Here is a 22,989-nt window from a genome sequence, read left to right as displayed (position 1 = left end):
CACCTGATTGTCTGACAAGTAAGATGATCCATGCGTCGGATGGGCATGTAAAAAGTCGGTCCTGCGCCTGATCTCTCGCCAGTCGTGTCGGTCGTCCGTCCCACTGGGTTATGAGAGTAAAGGAATAGAGAGTGCTCTTGTGTACTGCGCACACACTTGGGCACTATAAAAATTACTCCTGCGTAGCTGGCCTGGTTTCAATGAAACCGGCCACCGTCACCGAAACCGGTGTGGGAGCTATTATTTAACGCCTCCGGGGTCTAGTGGTTAGAGCGTCGCTCTCGACTCCGGAGGTCGTGGGTTCGAATCCCGCGTTGGAAACATGTTATTTCCAAGTTTGGTTAGGACAATGCAGGCTGATCACCTGATTGTCTGACAAGTGAGATGATCCATGCGTCGGATGGGCATGTAAAAAGTCGGTCCTGCGCCTGATCTCTCGCCAGTCGTGTCGGTCTTCCGTCCCACTGGGTTATGAGAGTAAAGGAATAGAGAATGCTCTTGTGTACTGCGCACACACTTGGGCACTATAAAATTACTCCTGCGTACCTGGTCTGGTTTCAATGAAACCAGTCACCGTCACCGAAACCGGTGTGGGGAGTATTATTAAATGACGTAGGTCCGTCAACTGCCTTTATGAATCAACGAGCTATTGCCCGCGGCTTCGCTCGCGTTAAGAAGGATTATTATATTTTTTAAAACGGGCTTTGGCCCACCACACATTCCCACCACTGTATCTCCTGTGTCGCCAGGATCGACAGCGGCATCCAACCACGAAAACCCTTTGATATGATCTCAGGGAGCCCGAGGGACATGCTAAAGCTGTCTTGGGACCCGCAACGAAATTAATCAGAAGAAAATAGGAGGAGTAGGAAGAATTCCAGATTCCCTCCCCAATATAAAGCGGGAGACAGCACAAAGTTGCAGTGACCGAAAGTCAAAGAACTGAAGGGGAGAAGCACCACGGCAATTAACGTTAATAATAATAGTGAGTACTACGCTAGAGCTAAATTAATTTATTGTGTTAGACTGTTGCCAATAGTAATTGTGACAAAAATGCTTGAAGGCACGGAAGTTCCTAGCGCTGTCCACGAGATCACCGTAGTATGCGACACCAGATGTGTCAATCAGTCAGTCATATATATATATATATATATATATATATATATATATATATATATATATATATATATATATATATATATATATATACATATATATATATATTATCTCTAGATCGATTTATCGCCCCCGAAACCCCCTATATACTAAATTTCATGAAAATCGTTGGAGCCGATTCCGGGATTCCAATTATATATATATATATATATATATATATATATATATATATATAGGTCTAGCTAGGAATAATTTTTTTTAGAAAATGTAATTTTATTCGTATTTTGTCGAATACCGAGCAAAGCTCGGTCCAACAGCTACTATTCTTTAAACGAGAAATTCTTGTGTATCCTGATTCCTGTGGCTCCAACGATTTAGTTGGAGTTTTAGTTAGGGTTTAGCATGCGATAAATCGATCTAGCTAGGAATCATTTTTAGAAAATGTCATTTAATTCGTGTTTTATCGAATACCGAGCAAAGCTCGGTCAAATAGCTAGTTATTTTCAAAACGACCAAACACCCGAGTGACGTATAAAATATTGAACAACATAATATACAAGGTGTAACAAAATTAAGTGATAATACTTTAGGGTGTGTATGTGTTCCTTGAAGAGAGTTCACTGTGAAAATAGCAGCGCTGTCAGAGCAAAATTTTTTGTGATTTGTATAGGCAAGCGGCCCCGCGTCATGAGTTTTTCCAAACAGAGGAGAAAAAGTGTTACTCTTTTAGCGCTGCTACTTTCATAGGGAACCCGTACAAACCGTAAAGTATTATCACGTCTTCAGGGGCGGATCTACTATATGGCTTTTTGGGCTGCAGCCCAGGGCCCCGCGAATACAGAGGGCCCCCTACCGAACTGAAACCAATTATAGACGATATTGTCAATAATAAAAATTATCTAGAATAAAAAAAAACGATCATAAGGTTGGCGCATTATCCAAATGTCGTAGACGAACAATTAGTGAATAAGTGCATTCAGTTAAAATCTTATTTACTGCAGTCTAAGACAGAGTCTTACACCTCTTGCAGTGAAATTTTTTGGCTAATTTATGAAAAGAAACTTGTTGATGTTTTCCAAAACTGCTATACCATCTTAAAGATTTTTTAACGATGCCGATCACTAGCTGTAAAGCAGATCCATAGAGAAATATAATACACGGGGAGCAGAGCGTTCTTTCTCCAGGATGTCATATATAGAAAACAAATACAGGACAACAATGTCATCATTAAGAGGATCGACTACCGGCTCCATCTCCATACAAAAAGCCATAACGTTTTACTACCCCTAAAACTTATCCGATTTCAACGATTTTTCACTATGTTATTGCCTCTAGTGAAAACTATGCTTTTACGTTTTCTTTTTATCAAAATTTTTGTTAGTTTGAAAGTTACGAGCTTCTGAAATCTAGGTTTTTAGGCTCAAATCTTTCTCATTTTAAATGGTTTGTATTTGTTCGTAAAATTTCAAACAAAGCAAAACGTACAAGCGTAGATTAGATTCTGCTGAAAAGATTGATACCAAAAAATAATAAATTTAGTACAGTGTAGGGGATGCAAAACGTTATGCCCCGAAACGCGATTTTTGTCTAAAAATACCCAGAATCACAGCCGAACTGCAACTCTCTCTATCGCATGTTTGCGCGGGGCCGAGCGCTGTGGCGACAGAGAATGGAATTTTTGAAAACCCAAATACCTATTTTCTACGCTCGCGGTACTACACAATAGTCTTAATTATCAGTTCTTTCGATAAATTTTGATTTAACAAAGGACCCTACAGTGCGATGACAAAATAAAAGAATTTGCAGTTGTTTGTTAGTTTGAACGCGCTAATCTCAGAAACAACTGGTCCGATTTGAAAAATTCTTTCAGTGTTAGATAGCCCATTTATCGAGGAAGGCTATAGGCTATATTTTATCACGCTACAACTAATAGGAGCGAAGAAAAAGAGGAAAATGTGGAAAAAAGGGGAGAAATTATTTGACAGGGTTTATTTTAACGCGCTACTCTCAGAAACAACTGGTCCGATTTGAAAAATTCTTTCAGTGTTAGATAGCCCATTTATCGAGGAAGGCTATAAGCTATATTTTATTACCCTAAGACTAATAGGAGCGAAGAAATATAGGAAATTATGGAAAAACGGGGGAAATTATTTGAAATGACTTATTTGAACGCGCTAATCTCAGGAACTACTGGTCTGATTTGAAAAATTCTTTCAGTTTTAGATAGCCTACTTATCGAGAAAGGGTATAGGCTATATTTTATTACGCTAAGACTAATAGGAGCGAAGAAATAGAGGAAAGTGTGGAAAAAACGGGGGAAATTATTTGAAAGAGCTTATTCAAACGTACTACAGCAATTTTTATGTTATTTGGCACACATGAAAAATAGACCACGTGAAAGGACATAGGTTTCTTTTTTTGCGGAAAAATGTACAGTTTCCGTGACATTCCTAAATTACGCGGGCGACTACGAACGTCTAGTAGCCCATATAAATAAATTAAAAAATTGTTTTCCTATTTACTTCCTGTACTTAATTAACATAATATACCTTTTTTTTTTTTTTTTTTTTGGCCGGGAAATGCTATTACACATCCCCAGTAGCGTTGGGGAAGGACCACCGGGGTATGTGGGACTTGCTACAGCCGAAGAGATGGTAAGTGGCCGCAGCTGTACCCACTAAAACCCGACCGTGTTCCTACTTTCGCGCAGGACGGAGACGCGAGGGCCTATTACATGTCTTCCGTGACTTCCGTCCGCGCTTGCCTGCTCACCCAAAGCAGGCCCAGAACATAATATACCTACATCACTACAAAAAACAGATTATTGTTAAATTGCAATTAGTTGAGTAATTAGGTAGGCCCCTAAGCAGTATTAGCCCAGGGCCCCACAAATTCAAGATCCGCCCCTGCACGTCTTAGTTGTATAAGTATTCTGCAGGTTTTTTGAAGTGGACGCGACTTTGTTTTGTGTGGTTTACTTTAGAATTCGAACGTTTTCATTGAAAGTTCCGGAGAACCTTGGTCAGATACCAGTACGTAGAGCAGCGGTCAGCAACAGGCAGCCCCTCTCTCTCTTGTAAAACGTCATAATATAGTTAATAGCTCATTTGTAAAATTGGGTTTTTGAAGATATTAAGATTATTATCTCTCTAGCAGCTAGACTCTAGCTATGGATTTAAATTAATTTTGATCTAAATGGAAACAATCCATATTATCCATATATTATAATTTATGCGAAAGTGTGTCTGTCTATCTGTTACCTCTTCACGCCCGAACCGCTGAACCGATTTGGCTGAAATTTGGTATGGAGATACTTTGAGTCCCGGGAAAGGACATAGGATACTTTTTATCCCGGAAAAATGTACGGAATTTTGGCGCAACGGAGTTGCGGGCATCATCTAGTTAACTATAAAACCTTGTATGGGTGAGCTGTAATGATATCATTAGCCACCCATACTCAGGTAATGTATGCAGTATGCCCATACTAAAGTTATTGTACTTTATATGACACGTTTAACCGCACCATAAAGTAAAACAATAGCTCATTAATTTGGTCAAATTAAAATTTTGTTTACGTTAATATCTTGGTGTGTTATAAGCATAAATTTCCTCACCGTGTAAACAATCCCTGGACTTCTAGTTACCCTTGTTAAAACTCGAGAACCGCTGAACCGATTTGACTAATTTTAGTCTTGAAATATTCGTGGAAATCCATGAAGTGTTTGTACACGGTGAGGAAGTTTAGGAGCAAAGGTAAGTGATACGAAGTTAACGGGTCATCCAGTCATTTAAGAATAGGCATGATGAGTAGTTTTTTTTTCTTATTGGTAATTGAAAGACCCTTAAAAATTAGAAACATCGCTGAAAGAATGACTCTGATAGCTTAAAACCAAGATATTATGACAATTCAAACATCTCATAAAATAGACCTGCCTGAAACGCTCTATACAAAGTGCTACGAAAGTATGACGTCACTATTTCGTAGTTTGTACGCATCGGGAGAGAACTTTGTTCGATAGATATATTAAATTTTGCGTTTATAAAAGTCGTTTCATAACAAAAGTTGCTTTTAATTGCATATGCAATTAAAAGCTGCAATGCTATTGAGCTGAAATTTTGGGAACACTTATTTTTTACCATGATTTCTTTCTTTTATTAACAAAATTTGCTAATCTTTGACCTTGTCGTCATCCCTATTATTTATAATTGTAATTTGTTTTCTTATTTCTTTTTCGTAATATAAGAGACTAGAGTGTCACAGAAAGCATAATTATATTATGTATTAAGCATCACACGCTTAGGTCAGGCAAAACTGGAGTGGGCATTGGGCAGCCAGCATAATAAGTACAATATCTACCAATGAAATACAATATTCCCAATAACGTGTCACTGAATGTTTCCGATTAGCCAATGACGACCCGTTTGATCACTTATCTTCCAATAGCTATGTCCACATTATGCAATTTCATCTTCAATTTTCGTCATCATCTTTCTATTCAACTTTCGTTTGGCATCTATATATTAATACGTGAGCCAAAAACTTTGTATCCCTTTTGACGAAAAATGGGGAAACATAGGTGAATGAAATTTTGTACAGTTATCTATACTATATATATATATATACAGGGTGTAACAAAAACAAGTGATAATACTTTAGGGTGTGTACGTGTTCCTTGTAGAGAGTTCACTGTGAAAGTGGCAGCGCTGAAAGACCAAATTTTTTTTTCACTTTTGTATGGGGAAACTCGTGACGCACGGGCCCTTGCCCATACAAAAGTGAAAAAAAATGTTCGTCTTTCAGAGCTAAGTAGCAGCTCACAGTGAACTCTCTACAAGGAACATGTACACACCCTAAAGTATTATCACTAGTTTTTGTTACACACTGTATATATAATATTATAAATGCGAAAGTATCTCTGTCTGTCTGTCTGTCTGTCTGTTTCGCTTTCACGCCTAAACTACTGAACCGATTGTAATGAAATTTTGTAGGTACACAGATAATCTAAAGCCTGAGAAAGGACATAGGCTACTTTTTAACTGGAAAAGGGGGTTGTAAGGGGGTGAAAATGCGTAAATTTGGTCAAATTAAGTTAGTTCCAAAAACTCAAAATAGATGGCGCCAAGAGTCCCCTAGATCGCGCTATTGCTTGCTCATGCGTATTTCTATAAGAGGTGGTACCATGTTAAGCTAGGTTTTCGATTCTTTTGATTGTTATACACGTTATTAACTAAGAACTCACCTACCAACTTAGATTAGATATCAAATTCAAAAATAACAGCGCCAAAACTACTGAACCGATTGTAATGAAATTTTGTACACAGATAGTCTAAAGCCTGAGAAAGGACATAGGCTACTTCTTACTGGAAAAAAGGGTTGTAAGGGGGTGTTTATGCGTAAATTTGTTCAAATTAAGTTAGTTCCAAATACTGGAACAGATGGCGCCAAGAGTCGCCTAGATCGCGCTATCGCTTGCTCATATGTATTTCTATAAGAGGTGGTACCATGTTGAGTTAATATTTCGATTCTTACGATTGTTATACATGTTGTTAAATAACTCACGTACCAACAGAAATCAGAAACAACAGTCTACCAATAATAAATACTAAATAGTTTATGGCCTATGGGTATTGGCTATTGGGCAAAGCTAAAGTTGTATAATGCATTATGCAGCTAAGTTGTGTACCGCTAAATAAGCTTTAAAAGGTATAAAAAAGTTTAATTTAAAAAAATCATATTATGTGCACACTACACGGCTGTTTTGGGTATTTTGATTTAAGGGGTACCAGGGTTTAAAGCTTTTGACACCAATTTTATTGACACCGCGCGCTATAAACTGAAGTCCACGCGGACGAAGTCGCGGGCAACAGCTAGTAGTTTATATGGTGAAGGAGTGCATCGAGCTAATATTATTTTGAAATTATGCTTTTATCATACTTTTTTTTAACAAATAAAACATTACACACACTACAATACACACACTAGGAAAAATGACAGATTGTTGAGTGACAAGCCTATACATACGAATTATACTCTTTTATTTATGGTTGAAGTCTGTTGACAACAAGATGACAAATTGAAAATTGATTATAGTTTTTTTTATTCAATCTTAGATACTATCAGACAATGCTTTCACGGCCAGTCTGAGATCAGCTGAGTCTCAGAGACAAGAGTTGAAAAAATATGATAAAGTCAATATTTTTTTACAAATTATAGGTAGTAGTCCTAATGTCGTTGAAACTAAGGTCGAATTTCGACCATTGGGCGATCTCTAGTATTCAATAATTGAATGCGTCAAAATCCACCCGCGTTGGAAAGAAAAGTGTCATAGCGTCGCGGGCATGCCTCACGTGCGATGTTGACTGCGCTATAACGCATGCCCTTGATGAACAAAAAAAGGCACAGTGTGGACAAAGCTATAATATAAATAGGATGTCCTTGTGTATATCCTCACCGTTCGCCCATACAAAAAACTAATGAATATCTATCAATTTCCCTTAATTTTGTTGTCGAGTGATCTTCAAGCTTTGCGCCGCCTGTATTATATTGTCAATTATTGACAACTTGCCAATATTCTCGTAACGGACTCGCAAACCAATTTCAAAGGTTCGCAGTTTTTGCAGTAACTTGGTCCAACTCTCTGATTTGTCCTGGACTTGCTGTTTTTATATCAAGGGGAAAACTTTTCGCTCGTTTATTTTTAGGGTTTCCGCAGATTGCGTCGCTGTTGGTCTGTCTGTCACGAACTTTTTCTGCTTACTCTGTCATTATTATTTATGAACGATAAAACTTCATTCTTTTTTTGTGTGAATAAGATTAACGTCTCGAGTCTTTAATAACTTTAGGAAATACGCTAAATACATTTTATAACATTTCTCTTCTTTCATTACAATACATTTTCGAGACGTCTTTTCCATGCTGGTCATGATTGACGAATATATGCGATGACGGACCCGCAGAGAGGCATTAATATTCCTCTTTAATTGCCCACGATCGTCATCGAGTATGCGTGTAGACAGCTTCGTTATCGTGTTCTCCATTATCTTATATAAATTTAGTATATAGGGGGTTTGGGGGGCGATAAATCGATCTAGCTAGGAATCATTTTCAGAAAATGTCTTTTTATTCGTAAATAAATATCGACTGATAATCGATAAAAAAAAATATGACTCTTCCTGACATCTATTGGCCAATAATAATACTATTTTGTTGCCAACTAATTGTTTTAACGACCAGCAGATGGCGTTATTAAGTAACACGAAGTCAATGAGTGTTTGCTATACCGAGCAAAGTTCGGTCATCCAGGTACTGGTTATAAATCATGGCCCAACAAAATGTTTGTTTTAAACTATGTAACCAAAATATCTTATACAATATATTTGCAAAAAAGAAGTAGGTACGAAGAGTTTTTAAAACTTAGATATTGTATATAAATTAGTTATAAGGTTGAAGAATGAACTTTGCCACTTTTACCGACCGAAGAGGAGAAGGGTTAATATAATAAAATTCTTAGAAATAGAAAGTTTTTATTAATTTTTACTTACGCACGATGGCATAATTGATACTGCATATTAAGAAGCAGTAGCCTGCCTGCCTGTTTTGTAAAAAATTGTGAAGCAAAATTTGACGAAATATGTTATAGATCTAATATGCCAATATTAGATCGATAGTTAGATTGATTAATAAAACGAATTTTACGAGACGAAACGAGAAGCAAGTCCGATATAAAAATTGATTTTATAATTACAAATTATTTTTAATTTTAAATTTCAATGAAATGTTAATAATAATAATTAGCTGATTATACAGCAATTACTATCAAATAATAAAACAAAGCGAGTGGCGGCCACATGATAACGCCTAGTGGTCAGCCACACAATAATTACTATGTGCGATGTAACATATTTAATAGTAGATGACGCCTACATCCCTACAACCACGTTGCACCAATATCAATATTCGTTTATCCCGCGGGTACCGTAAATTTTTCCTAGATGAACAGTTACCGGTAAAGTATAAACATCGATACCAAATTTCAGCAAAACCGGTTCAGTGGTTTGGCCCGCCGTGAAGGTAACAGGCAGTCAGACACACTTTGGCATTTCTAATGTTAGTATGGATAACACAAAAAATATTTTTATTACTGCGATATTAAAAATGTCCATATATATTTATAAGAATTGCTCGTATATACAAGAATATATATACGAGCAAATCTCGGAATCGGCTCCAACGATTTTCATGAATGAAATCGAATACCGAGCAAAGCTCGGTCAAATAGCTAGTTAATACTTAAGTATAATAATTATTATGATACAGGGTACAAACAATGCAGAATAGCTTTCAGAATATAGAAAATTCTACTGCAGCAACTTTCTTAATTGTTTCATTCAAGACTCTACCTCACTGCACGGCCCACGGGACATTGCTTTGTATTGTTGCAACAATATAATAAAGTTGTCGCAAAAATTGGCATATATTATACGTAGTAAACTGATTGACGATATATACTTCAGCGAATCCTAGAGACCAGGCTAACAGCTAACCAAAGCCTTTAATAGACTTAATCATGATAACAATGCGGACTTAGAGTATAATAGACTTCGTCAGCAAAGCAACAACGTCGCACCCAGAGAGATTTGCGATAACTTATCTTCAATTTTAGTAATCAATTTTATAGAAAACGTATGGAGTTAAGAGTCCGGGTGCCATCGCAGTTCTCATACAAACGTAATACCAAGATAATTTCCCATGCGAGAATCTTTACCATATTTGAGTTATTATTCAGCTTAAGATAGTAATTACCTAGGTTCCTGTACAAAGATTCACTGCAAAATATTTATATACCAAAAATATGAAAAATATGAAATGTTTGGTATGTAAATATTTTGCAGTGAATATTTGTATTCCGGAAGTATTTTTAACAATACTATAAAAACTAGTAAATATATCAGTAAAATATAAAAATATTTTATAATAATAATCTGATTTTATGTATATTAAATAAATTATTAAAATAATAATTAACTTTAATAAAACATTAATCAGACTAGCGGAAATATTTTATACCGGGAGTATTTAAAAACAATTTGTAAAACCTGGTAGAAAAATGACCAGCCTAGTGAAATAATGTCACTTTGGATTTAAATTTAATTAAATTAATTAAAATTATTATTCTTTACATTTACATTTAAATTTGTAACTAAATAAATTATTTCCGCTAACCTTTTAAAATATGGTTTTAGTACATAAATGTATTTATCGTATTATTATTAATTATTTAACATGCGCATCAAAATCACAATCCGAATCATCTTCTGATAAACTATCTAGTAAATCTAATAGCAAGTAACTCGAAGGGTCCATACTCCATAGTATTACGATTTACGATATTAAAAATATAAGAACAGCCTGTATAACACCTCAGCAGCTGAAATGTGCGTCAAGCGGGGCGGCTACCATTGAAATGTAGGGAAAGATACATTACATTACCTGTTGTGTGTGTGATAGATTAATATAATGTAAAGCTGTTAGATGTTAATATACATCACCTGCTCTGTCTGTGACGCGCTCACAGGTCCGCCATCTGCTTATGAATCCAATATCCATATAGGCTACTTTTGGAGAAATTGCAAAATGTACATGATTCCCTTCGAAATAGTTATTCGTGCACATGAAATTGCTGGCAACTAGTCGTAAACATTTGAAATAAAATATTTATGTCGATATGTTGATGTGTTGATGTGATATATTCATCCAATTCGCTTTTCATTTTACAATGGTTGGGCATGAGTGGACAGACACCACCTACCGAAATGCCAAGAGTCAAGAATCAAGATCCTCGTATCAAGATCTAAGTACATCCCTTATATTATTCAGTACTAGCTGTTGCCCGCGACTTCGTCAGCGTGGACTTTAGTTTACTTATAGTTGTTGCCGTACATCGATTGAGTCGTTTACGCGCAAATCAGAAAAGTATATTGTGTGGGAACCGCACATATTTCCGGGACAAAAACATTCCTTGTCCCAGATTCAAATTAGTATCTCCAATCTCCATGCCAAATTTCATCAATATAGAGTAAATAGTTTAGGGCTTAGGCGATAAACATAAAAGTTTATTTATTTATTATTTATTTATTTTTAAAGTTTATTGTGCGGGAACCGTACATTTTACGGGACAAAATTAGTATTCCTTGTCCTTCCCGAGACTCAAAGTATCTCCATACCAAATTCAATCAAAATAGATTGAATAGTTTACGCGCAAATCATAAAAGTATATTGTGCAGTAACCGTACATTTTTCCGGGACAAAATGTATGTAAGTAATGTTCTTTTTCGGGACTCAAAGTATCTTTATAACAAATTTAAGCAAAATGGGTCCAGCCGTTTACGCGTGATGTCGTGACCACGCGAAATATAACATTCCGCGCGGCTGCGCTCGCGTAAATTAGACATTTCACAGACAAATTAGTCCACAAAAATAGCCTATGATCTTTCACATGGTCTACTTTTTATCTGTGCCAAATAACAGCAACAGTTCTCCAGTAGTTCGTGAGATAAGCCCTTTCAAATAATTTCCCCCGTTTTTTTCCACACTTTCCTCTATTTCTTCGTTTTTATCAGTCTTAGCCTAATAAAATATAGCTTATAGCCTTTTTCGATAAATGGGCTATCTAACACTGAAATAATTTTTTAAATCGGACCAGTAGTTACTGGGATTAGCGCGTTCAAATAAGCCCTTTCTCGATAAATAGGCTATCGAACACTGAAAGAATTGTTCAAATTGAATTAGTAGTTCCTGAGATTAGCGCGTTCAAATAAGCCCTTTCAAATAATTTCCCCCGTTTTTTCCACACTTTCATCTATTTCTTCGCTCCTATTGGATTTAGCGTGATAAAATATAGCCTATAGCCTTCCTCGATCAATGGGCTATCCAACAGTAAAAGAATTTTTCAAATCGGACCAGTAGTTCCTGAGATTAGCGCGTTCAAACAAACAAACAAACAAACTCTGCAGAATTATAATATTAGTATAGATGATAAAATATAGCCTATAGCCTTTCTCGATAAATGAGCTATCTAACATTGAAAGAATTTTTCAAATCGGACCAGTAGTTCCTGAGATTAGCGCGTTCAAATAAGCCCTTTCAAATAATTTCCCCCCGTTTTTTCCCACACTTTCCTCTATTTATTCGCTCCTATTAATCTTAGCGTGATAAAATATAGCTTATAGCCTTCCTCAATCAATGGGCTATCTAACACTGAAAGAATTTTTCAAATCGGATCAGTAGTTCTTGAGATTAGCGCGTTCAAATAAGCCCTTTTATATAATTTCCCACGTTTTTTCCACATTTTCCTCTATTTCTTAGCTCCTATTAGTCTTAGTGAGATAAAATATAGCCTATAGTCTTTCTCAATAAATGGACTACCTAACACTAAAATAATTTTTTAAATCGGACCAGTAGTTTCTGAGATTAGCGCGTTCAAATAAGCCCTTTCATATAATTTCCCCCGTTTTTTCCACATTTTCCAACAAACAAACAAACTCTGCTGAATTATAATATTAGTATAGATACGTATATAAGTATAGATATCAGATCGGATCGAGCGTATAACTTGCATTTTGATCGCGAAGGCTCAAAATGCTAGATTATTATAATTTATATTGATGCACCATTTCTACTTGTATATTGGAGGCAGTTGACGGTTCTATGTCATTTGGTGGGATTATGTCACTTTATACGTGACCTTTCGACTCGATTTGACAAAACGCGACCAAATTACGTAGGTCCGTCATCTGCCTATGAATTAACTTCCTTGATAGTCCATAGTACATCGTACAGGTAATATGCAGCCTGCATATTATCTGTACGATGTACCCGAGCTAATGTTGCAGTAAAATTAAAAGGTTATTTTACTTCAACATTTGATTACATGCATGTCTCCGATAGAAAACAAATTCAGTGTTATACAAACACTTTCAGATGTGAGCGGCCGCAGATTGGCAATTTCAAAACTGTCAAACAATATTCTAGCCTTGTTCACGCCTGGTTGGTCCTGGTCCTGACTACACATATTTGAATTTTGGTATTACTTTCGAGAATTCGTGCCAACAAAATTTGCCAGAGTAGTGTACCCAATGATATTCTATGTTACTAACGTAACTAGATTGGAAGTTTACGGTAGCAACGCGTTGCCACTTCGAAGATGCCTGCAGGCATATCTCACATACATAATGACATAACGAATATATGACTTGACATTGTCTTTTGAACAAAAAAGTGGTTACGCATTTCTGAGAATCTTTTGTAAGACATTGCCACTCTAGTATTTTAGAAACTCATTGAGTGTACCCAGCAGTACAAACGCTATATTATTATATGGCTTTAAGTCATATTAAAGTTATAGTCGCGATTTATAAAACAAACGGTCAAATAGCGGCATATATAATTACAATATAATATGAAATATTAGAAATACTTAGGTAACTTAGGTAAGGCTATTGAAGATCTAGTATTTCTAGGAAACTTGCCCAAGTGCTAAAACTTACTTAGATCTGTTCAAAATGGGAATCTTTGATACAATAGAAAGAGTAAGGTGTGGTGACTTTTCTTGTCGAAAATACAATCCATTACAGTAATAAGATTAAAATAATAAAATAACTCAACTTAGGAATTCTTTAATGATTTAAGGGATCGTCATACAACAGCGTCGTTTATTGGAGGCATCGATTTCTAAACTGAAGAATGAATATTATGGCTTTATTTAAATTAAAAATTATTATCGCAACCTTCATTGCGTAAACCAAATTTTATCAAAAACGGTTTGAAGCGACAAAAGCGTATGAGGTCACAGACACTATAATAATATTAATTAGTACTTAATAAATATCTGCGGGCACGGCAATGCCCCCGCCAAGACAAGCCAAGACTTTTCTCGAAGTGTTTCTTCGTTTTTTTTATTTATTTTTTTGCTGATTGTACTTGATTGTACTAAAGGAATGTCAATTTCAGGTCTGCCGAACGACCTCGCGGTGTACTGGCACCAGTACCCGTACAGCCTGGGCCTGACCTTCTGCAAGCTACGTGCCTACATATCCGAGGCGTAAGTGACTCATAATATATTATATTGAATTACTATAACACTACACACTATGTATAGAGCGAAGCCACACTGCTCAATTGTGTTACGGATGTGGATAAAGTAGGAAATAGGTAGGAGGAACCGGCGCAAGAAACTCGCACGGGTGGCACCGTGAACCGTATTTTACCAAAAATTACTATGTAGAACAGTTTTGTAAGACCGCTCGCAGAAAAATTGTATGACCAACCCAATTAAGACAAAATAAAAGATAATATCGATGTAGCCTACGTTAAAGCAAAGTCTCCTCAAAATCCATCTAATAAACAAAATTGGTGTCAAATTTCAAAACTTCGTAAAACCTTTGACCCCCTTTTCGCCCCCTTTAAATCAAAATAGTAAATACCGAAATTTCAAAGCCGCAGCACATTAGAAAAATTCATAATATTATAAACTTTGACTCAACCTTACAATCCTTTTTTCCAGTCAAAAAGTAGCCTATGTCCTTTCTCAGGCTCAAAGAAGCTATCTGTTTACAAAATTTCATTACAATCGGTTCAGTAGTTTTGACTTGAATGACAGACAAACAGATAAACTTTCACATTTATAATATTAGTATGGATTCTATTACATCGTTATTTTTTAAATAAAGGTTAAGATGTTTTTGTTCCGAACTAGAGATCGCCCAATGGTCGAAATTCGACCTTAGTTTCAACGACATTGGGACTAAAAATATTGAGTTCATAATATTTTTTTTAACTCTTGTCTCTGGGACTCAGCTGATCTCAGACTGGCCGTGTAAGCATTGTCTAATAGTATCTAAGATTCAATAAAAAAAAAAACTATAATCCATTTTCAATTTGTCACCTTGTTGTCAACAGACTTCAGCCAAAAAAAGAGTTTAATTCGTATCTAAGTATAGACTTGTCACTCAAAAATCTGTCATTTTTCCAAGTGTGTGTGTTGTTGTGTGTGTAATGTTTTATTTGTTAAATTTTTTTATGATAAAAGCATAAATTCAAAAAAATATTAGCTCGATGCACTCCTTCACCATATAAACTATAACTGTGCAAAATTTCATTCACCTACGTTTCCCCGTTTTTCGTCAAAAGGGATACACATTTTTTGGCTCACGTATTAATATATAAATTCTTCGAAACTGTAAAAATATAGAGACACTTGGTATTTTTATAACATTTTATAACGAATTTTTTTTTTTTGTTATAGCGTAACGAGTTGTTAAAACATGAAAACAATGTTTTGCTTGAAGAAGTTTTTTTCTGAATTTTTACTACATTACGACCGCAACTCCTTGGCACCAAAATTCGTTTATCGCACGGGTACCGTACATTTTTGCGGAATAAATGTATCCTATTAGTCCTTTCCCGGGGTTAATAATATCCCCACACCAAATTTTATCAAAATCCATTCAGCGGCTTGGACGTGAAGACCCCTTCATATAACAGACAGACAGTCACTATAAATTGTCCAAATCATATTTATATTGTGATATTATGGTACTATCACAGTGAACTCTCTACAAGGAACACATACACACCCTAAAGTATTACCCTTAGTTTTGTTACACCCTGTTTAAAAATGGATTTTCCAATTGAGTATACATGTAACTCGAAAACGACTAAGCGGATTGGGCTAATTTTAGTCTTTAAATATTCGTAGAAGCCCAGGGAAGGTTTGTAAGATGAGAAAATATGGAATGTACGAAGATCACCGGGTCAACAAGTCACTGTATACAAGGTGTAAACTAAGTGACAATAGTTAATATTTTAGGGTGTGTATGTGTTTCTCTTAGAGAGTTCACTGTGAAAGTAGCAGCATTGAAAGACCAACCGTTTTTTTAAACTTTTGTATGAGGAAACTCGTGACGCATGGGCACTTGCCCATACAAAAGTGAAAAAAGAATTTGGTCTTTCAGCGCTACTACTTTCACAGTGAGCTCTCTACAAGGAACACATACGCACCCTAATATATTATACATTAAAATATTCATAGAAGCCCAGGAAAGGTTTTGAGATGAGAAAATATGGAATGACACGAAGTTCACCGGGTCAAGAAGTTTCTATAATAAGTGTATTATAGATCACTATGTAGGAACTGGGAAGTGGGAAGTAATATTAATACTACTTCGCAACCTAGAAAAATATTTTGATATCATATAACTTTACCTATCCCAAGGTAGCTTTAGGCCTTATTTTTCTAACCCCTCAGGAGCAAGACTCTTTGTTTTCATTAGCCTAGTTGAGGTGTTTGTGTTATGGCCATGACGCACTGACGTTATAACCGTGTCGTGTTGGTCACAAGATGAAATTAACTTACATTTGTAATTGCTATTTCACACCGAAATTGAGTTGATCCCAGAAATTAGGGGCTTACTTAAATAATTAAAAGAACCTGAATAAACTTTCATTAATATAATATTATGCAAATAATAATTAACTTCTGGGGCTATTACTATCTACCGATCACACATATTTACAATACAGTAATCATTTTATAATCTGTGGTGTATATTTGAATGTGTTCAACACTACGAATAATAAAAACTAAGGAAACCTTAGTTCCTTTCGAACTGTCATGTAACGGCAGCCTGATACTGCTCAAGACCACCTAAATATTGCAAATGTATTGAAAACTAGATGATGCCCGCAAAACTCGTTTGTCGCGCGGGAACCGTTCATTTTTTCGGAAAAAAGTATCCTATGTCCTTTCCCGGGACTCAAAGTATCTTCATGCCAAATTTCAGTAAATTCGGTTAAGTGGTTTGGGCGTGAAAAGGTTAGATATATACAATTGTTTGTTATATCTCGCAGTGTAGCCGCCAAACCGCGCGTTTTGGCGGACGCTTATAAATAGAGCCTTACAAACTCAACGTTATGTCTTAAGTATGCGTCGGAGGGCGTCAAAATTCGTTGTTATTATATTAGTTTATCGTTATTCGTAGGTTTATCGGGAGCTTTTTTAGCACTATCAGTGCGACTGGTGACGGATGGCGTGGACTAGGTTGTGAACTTTCAAAACCCTAATATCGGCTAATGCGGGCTCCACACTCGCGGCGCGAAAGCCCGCGAAGGCGAGTGCGGAGGGTTAGGCGGCTTCGCGTTCGCGCTTCGCGACTTTCACCGTCCGGTGTCGGTTTTTTGGCCCGCGACAAATGGCTCGCGAAGCGCGAACGCAACATTATCCACACTCGCTTTTATTCCCTGTCGTACACAATGTCAGAGCAGCAGCAACAGTGACTTCAACGTCCATTTACTCAAATGTGCGAACGTAAATGCGAAGATTGCGAGTGTAGAGGGTCGTATTTGTTCTCGTCGTGTAACTTATATATTTTACTAGTAAAAGTTCAGTGATAGAAGTTCACGCGTCATCTAGTTTATAAAAATAAAACGAATCTCTAGACCTAACGGTAATCTAACTAAAGTCGCTCGGCGCTCCTTGATACGTTTCATACCCAAACCACTAAATTTTCCGTAACTTGTCCGCATGGAGAGGAGAATTAAAGGATAAAGGGAATGTGTACCGAGATCAGAGAATCACATGCTATCATGAAACAAACGGGTTCCAAGGATATACTAATTGCCATGTCCGATAATAATCACAACACAATAATTCCAAGCTACATAATTCCTAGCTTTAGTTTAGCTTTAGCTAGAACTAGAGTGATTTACCTAGAATCTCATTAGATAGTCTAGCTTTCCAGCTTCCAGTAATGCAAATATAATATGTTATCACCAAGTACTTTTTGTTTATTTCTACGCAAGTTAATTTATTTCTACGCTGGGCCCCGATTTTCATACGTAGGCGCTTTGGTCGCAATTACTCGCACGCTCATACTATTTTATACCACATGGCACATTTTTTGCAATAAATATTATTCTATTCAATGTCACGCGCCAGTGAGACAGCCTTAAATTCAAGCGACATTCGTGGTATTAAAATCGTGCCCTTGCTTCTAAATATCTAAACGCAATCCCTACCCAACTGCGCTAAAAAACGCTCAATTTTCATACCCTGAATGTTGCTTCAGGCTGTTCAGTGTTCAGTTCTCTCTCTCACGCGCGAGTGAGACAGCCTGTAATCCAAGGGATATTCGAAGTTTTAATCTAGGAGGAGAATTTGGCCTTAGCTCCTTAAGAGGATACACCAGGGGCTAGAGAAATGAAAAAAAAGTACGTGTAATATCTATAGCTGTCTCCCTTACCTCAAGCCTATACCGCAGAACATTGCCGAGTGGAATATGAACAATGCCTAGAGGACACTTGTAATATTAAAAAGAAGCTTCAGGATGCTCAGGAATATATTAAGTCCCTAGAGTGTGAACTTAATTCAAAAAAAATTGAAAAAACACAAAGTTTACATGATGAACTTTTGGGAAGTGTAAAGGACCTTTCAAAAAATAACTTAACTACCATTGACTTGACTGGTGATGACACAATAATGACTTGTCACACCATGAACAGTAAAAGGAAGATAAAAAAATATGTTAAAGTTAAAAAATGTATTAGAAAAACTGATGAATTGCTACAAAAAAACCGAAAATTTTTCGGTCGGTGAAGCAGCTTAAAAATTTATCAAAAAATAAACAAATAGTTAAAGATCAATTATTAAGCTGCTGTGAAGAGTTGGAACATACTAGGCTTAGCTACGAGGCTGATGTATGTAGCCTTCAGTCTGAAATTACAAAACTACATAGTTCCCTAACACAAATAAAAATTAAATATGAATTAGCGCAAAAAGAAATTATCTGTCATATATCGGCTATGGATGGTTTAATAGAAATGGGACGCTACAATGAGGAACGAGTAAACTCTTTGCTCAATAACTGTCAGTGTCTCAGAAATGTAAATCATTCACAGCATGATCTTGACATTTCAGTTACCTGTTCAGAGGTAAAGGCTCATAATGAACCCTTAAAAAATAATTATAATAGGACCGATGCCCCAGTTAATATATACTGTGATGAAATAGGACATAGCGTTAGTGTACTTATGAATAAATTAAGTGTGGGTCACCAAGTAATTAGCACTTGTTTGCCCTGGCATCATTTGAACAAGTAATTAGCCGGGCAATAAATTCTGCTTGCTGTCCCAACACAACCATAGTTATCTTAGTCGGGAGAAGGGGAAAGATAAACAAAAAACAAATGAAAGATTATATTGATACATTAAGTAGAAAAGAAAACGTTAGTCGACTTATTTTGTTTACCTTTCCTTATATTAAGAAATTGCCACACGAGTGTAAGGAAAATTATATTAGGTTTAAGCTGAACAGCCTACTATGTAGTGCAACAAATCAAAATTGTTTGGTATTAAGTAATACCTTACCACAAATAGATGTGGTGGACATTAATAAGATTTTCAATTCTAGATTAGGTAATTTGACATATGATAAGTATTTCTTATCTAATTTTTTAACTCGACATTTAGCTAAATGGCTATACAATTTTATAGTTTTAAGACAAGCCAAAAAATTGGCTAAGCCGACCATTGCTTTTATTGAGCAGTGTTCTTATTCTAATCAATATATAACTGAGAGCTTGGAATATGTTCCAAATAATTTAAATTAGATTCTAGGACAACAGAGGCACACTCTAGCAGTATATTATTAAACAAAAATAATAATACTAATGCCTACCACCAACAACCTAGTAAGATTTCTAGACAAAATTGTAATTTTAATATAAACTTGGTGCATCAGAACTTACAGGGAAAAATAGGAAAAGAATTAGAAATTGAGTTATTTTTAAATGAATGTAACATTGACATTTTGTGTGTATCAGAACATTGGTTAAAAATTATGAATTGTCATTTAATTATTCTGATCATCAGCTAGCAAGTTCGTTCAGTCGAGAGAATGCTATTAGGGGTGGCTCCTTAATATTGATTAAGAAAAAACTTAAATTTAAAGAACGTAAGGATATTGTTAGACTGTCAACTGAACGAATTGCTGAGTTAGCCTGTATCGAGCTGAGCCACCTTATTATTGTAAGCGTATACAGACCTCCATCCGGCTTATATGATTCTTTTGAACAAATAATGGAGCAAGTGTTTACAAAAGTGTGTGCATCTAACAAAAAGATTATAGTATGTGGTGATTTCAATATTAATTTACTAGACTTAAACTCCACCACTGTTAGATTCACATCATTGTTCAAATCATAGACTTAATATATACTGTCGTATAACCTTATTAATTTATTCAACGAGCCGACAAGAATTTGTGATACAACTGCGACTTGCATAGATAATATTTTCACCAACATAACTCCCTATAGGAAGGAAATAATTAATGTATTAAGCTCTGATCACTGTGGACAGTTAGCTTCATTTAATATAAATTGTGATACTAATTTAAAAGAAAAAAATGAATATATACCTATAAATACAAAACGTATTGAGAAATTTAGAAGTAAATTATCATCAAGTTTTGAGAATTTGAATGTATCAAATGATCCAGATAAAGCGTATAACAATATATTCAATAGAGTAAATCAGCAATATAACGCTGTATTTACTTCTAAAACGGTCAGTTTGAATAATAAAAGAAATAATTTAAAGAAATGGGCAACTGCAGGTATTATTGTAAGTAGACAAAAATTATATGATTTGTATAACGAGAAAACTATAAACCGGAGTGAAGCTTTTAAATTGTATCAAGAAATACTCAAAAACTTTTAAAAAGACCTGTCAAGCAGCGAAGGCACTTCAAATTAAAGAGAAAATTAGAAACTCTAAAAATAAAGTGAAAACCACCTGGGAAATAATTGCGGATGAGACTGGAAAAGTCGCCTGTCGTAACTCTAAATTTGAACTTTTATTTAATAATAAAAAAATCAATTCTGATCTTGAGGTTGCGACAGTCTTTGAGAAGTGTTTTGCAGACATTCCAATCTCAACTACAAAGAACTTAAATTCATCACCTACAGTTGCAGAAAAAATACTCAGAGAACATGTCAAGGAATGTGATGTCAATTTTATTTTTAGAGATATTGACTCCAGAGATATTATCAAGACTTTCAAATCAATCAATATTAAAAGTACCACTGATCTCTGGGGTATGTCCACAAAAATTATAAAATCAGTAATTGACATCATTGCCCCTTACCTAGCTTTAGTTTTTAATAATTGTATCAAAAGTGGTGTGTTCCCAGACTTAATGAAGCACAGTAAGGTGATGCCTCTATTTAAAGCTGGGAAGATATATACGTGGGAGAGCCATGCTTCGGCACGAATGGGCCGGCTCGACCGGATAAATACCGAGTTCTCACAGAAAACCGGCGTGAAACAGCGCTTGCGCTGTGTTTCGCCGAGTGAGTGAGTTTACCGGAGGCCCAATCCCCTAACCCCTACCCTATTCCCTTACCTACCCTCAACTATTCCCTTCCCTTCCCTACCCTCCCCTATTACCTCTTAAAAGGCCGGCAACGCACTTGCAGCTCTTCTGGTGCTGCGAGTGTCCATGGGCGACGGAAGTTGCTTTCCATCAGGTGACCCGTTTGCTCGTTTGCCCCCTTATTTCATTAAAAAAAAAAAAAAAAAAAAAAGACCCAGCCAACTATAGACCAATATCCATATTGCCGACTTTAAGTAAAATCTTTGAAAAAATAATTCTAAATCAATTACTTGCTCATTTTAACTCAAATAATTTATGACATAATAATCAATTTGGTTTTACTAAAGGTCGGTCTACAACAGATGCAGGCATTAGTCTTCTTACATAGAAGACTAATGCCTGCATCTGTTGTAGTATTTTTGAAGCTTGGGAGGAGTCGCAGGATGCACTTGGTATTTTCTGCGATCTCTCTAAAGCATTTGACTGTGTGGAGTATGATACTCTAATAAGAAAACTACACCATTATGGTGTAAGGGGCACGGCACTTAAACTTCTAAAATCTTACCTTACAAATAGAACGCAGAGGGTGGAAGTTAACTCCATAAGGTCTAATGGAACCAAAATAAAACTAGGTGTGCCACAAGGGTCTATTTTAGGGCCTTTTCTTTTTCTCATCTATATAAATGATTTACCTTATCTTGTTAAAGATAAGCATGAGATAGTACTTTTTGATGACACTTCACTAATTTTTAATGTGAAGAGGCGACAATTTAATTATGACGAGGTAAATAGTGCTCTCTCAAAAATAGTACATTGGTTTAATGCTAATAATTTACTTTTGAACTCTAATAAAACAAAATGTTTAAAATTTATCTTGCCAAAAATTAAATGATGAGAAAATGAATTTAGTAGACACCACCGTATTCCTAGGCATAACGCTGGATTGTAAGTTACAATGGGGTCCACATATTGCGAAACTGGCAGATAAGCTTAGTTCTGCAGCATATGCTGTTAAAAAAATTCGTGAAATCACTGATGTAGGGACCGCGCGATTAGTTTACTTTAGCTACTTTCATAGCATGTCTTACGGCATCCTCTTGTGGGGAAACGCGGCGGACATTAATACAATATTTGTACTGCAGAAGCGAGCTATTCGTTCTATTTATAAGATGTCGTCTTTCAAATCTCTAAGAGAAAAATTTAAAGAAATAAGAATTCTGACCGTCACATCTCAATACATTTTGGAAAATCTCTTATATGTTAGAAAGAACATAAATATTTTCAAAAAGAAAAGTGATAATCATAATGTAAATACTAGAAATAAGAACAAGTTAGCAATACCAATGTTCAGACTAGCCAAAATAAGCAAATCCTTTAAAGGCCAATGTATACGCCTATACAATAAAATCCCAGAAAATGTTCAAAATCTACCTTTAAACAAATT

General features: G+C 35.8%; 1 protein-coding gene across 2 annotated transcripts in view; it reads left to right on the top strand.

The window, feature by feature from the left end:
• Window positions 1-22,989, top strand: part of LOC121726327 (neuropeptides capa receptor-like) — an 89,104-nt gene that overhangs the window by 10,221 nt on the left and 55,894 nt on the right. For both annotated transcript variants that reach the window (XM_042113641.1, XM_042113640.1), the window contains exon 2: window positions 14,126-14,216. In XM_042113641.1, the coding sequence (XP_041969575.1) occupies window positions 14,126-14,216 (91 nt within the window). The remainder of the gene's footprint in view (window positions 1-14,125; window positions 14,217-22,989) is intronic.

The sequence above is a fragment of the Aricia agestis genome, chromosome 4, assembly GCF_905147365.1.
Source record: "Aricia agestis chromosome 4, ilAriAges1.1, whole genome shotgun sequence".
In the NCBI taxonomy this organism is placed as follows: Eukaryota; Metazoa; Arthropoda; class Insecta; order Lepidoptera; family Lycaenidae; genus Aricia; species Aricia agestis.
Note: the sequence above shows the minus strand (reverse complement) of the source record. Positions and strands in the feature narration are given on the sequence as shown.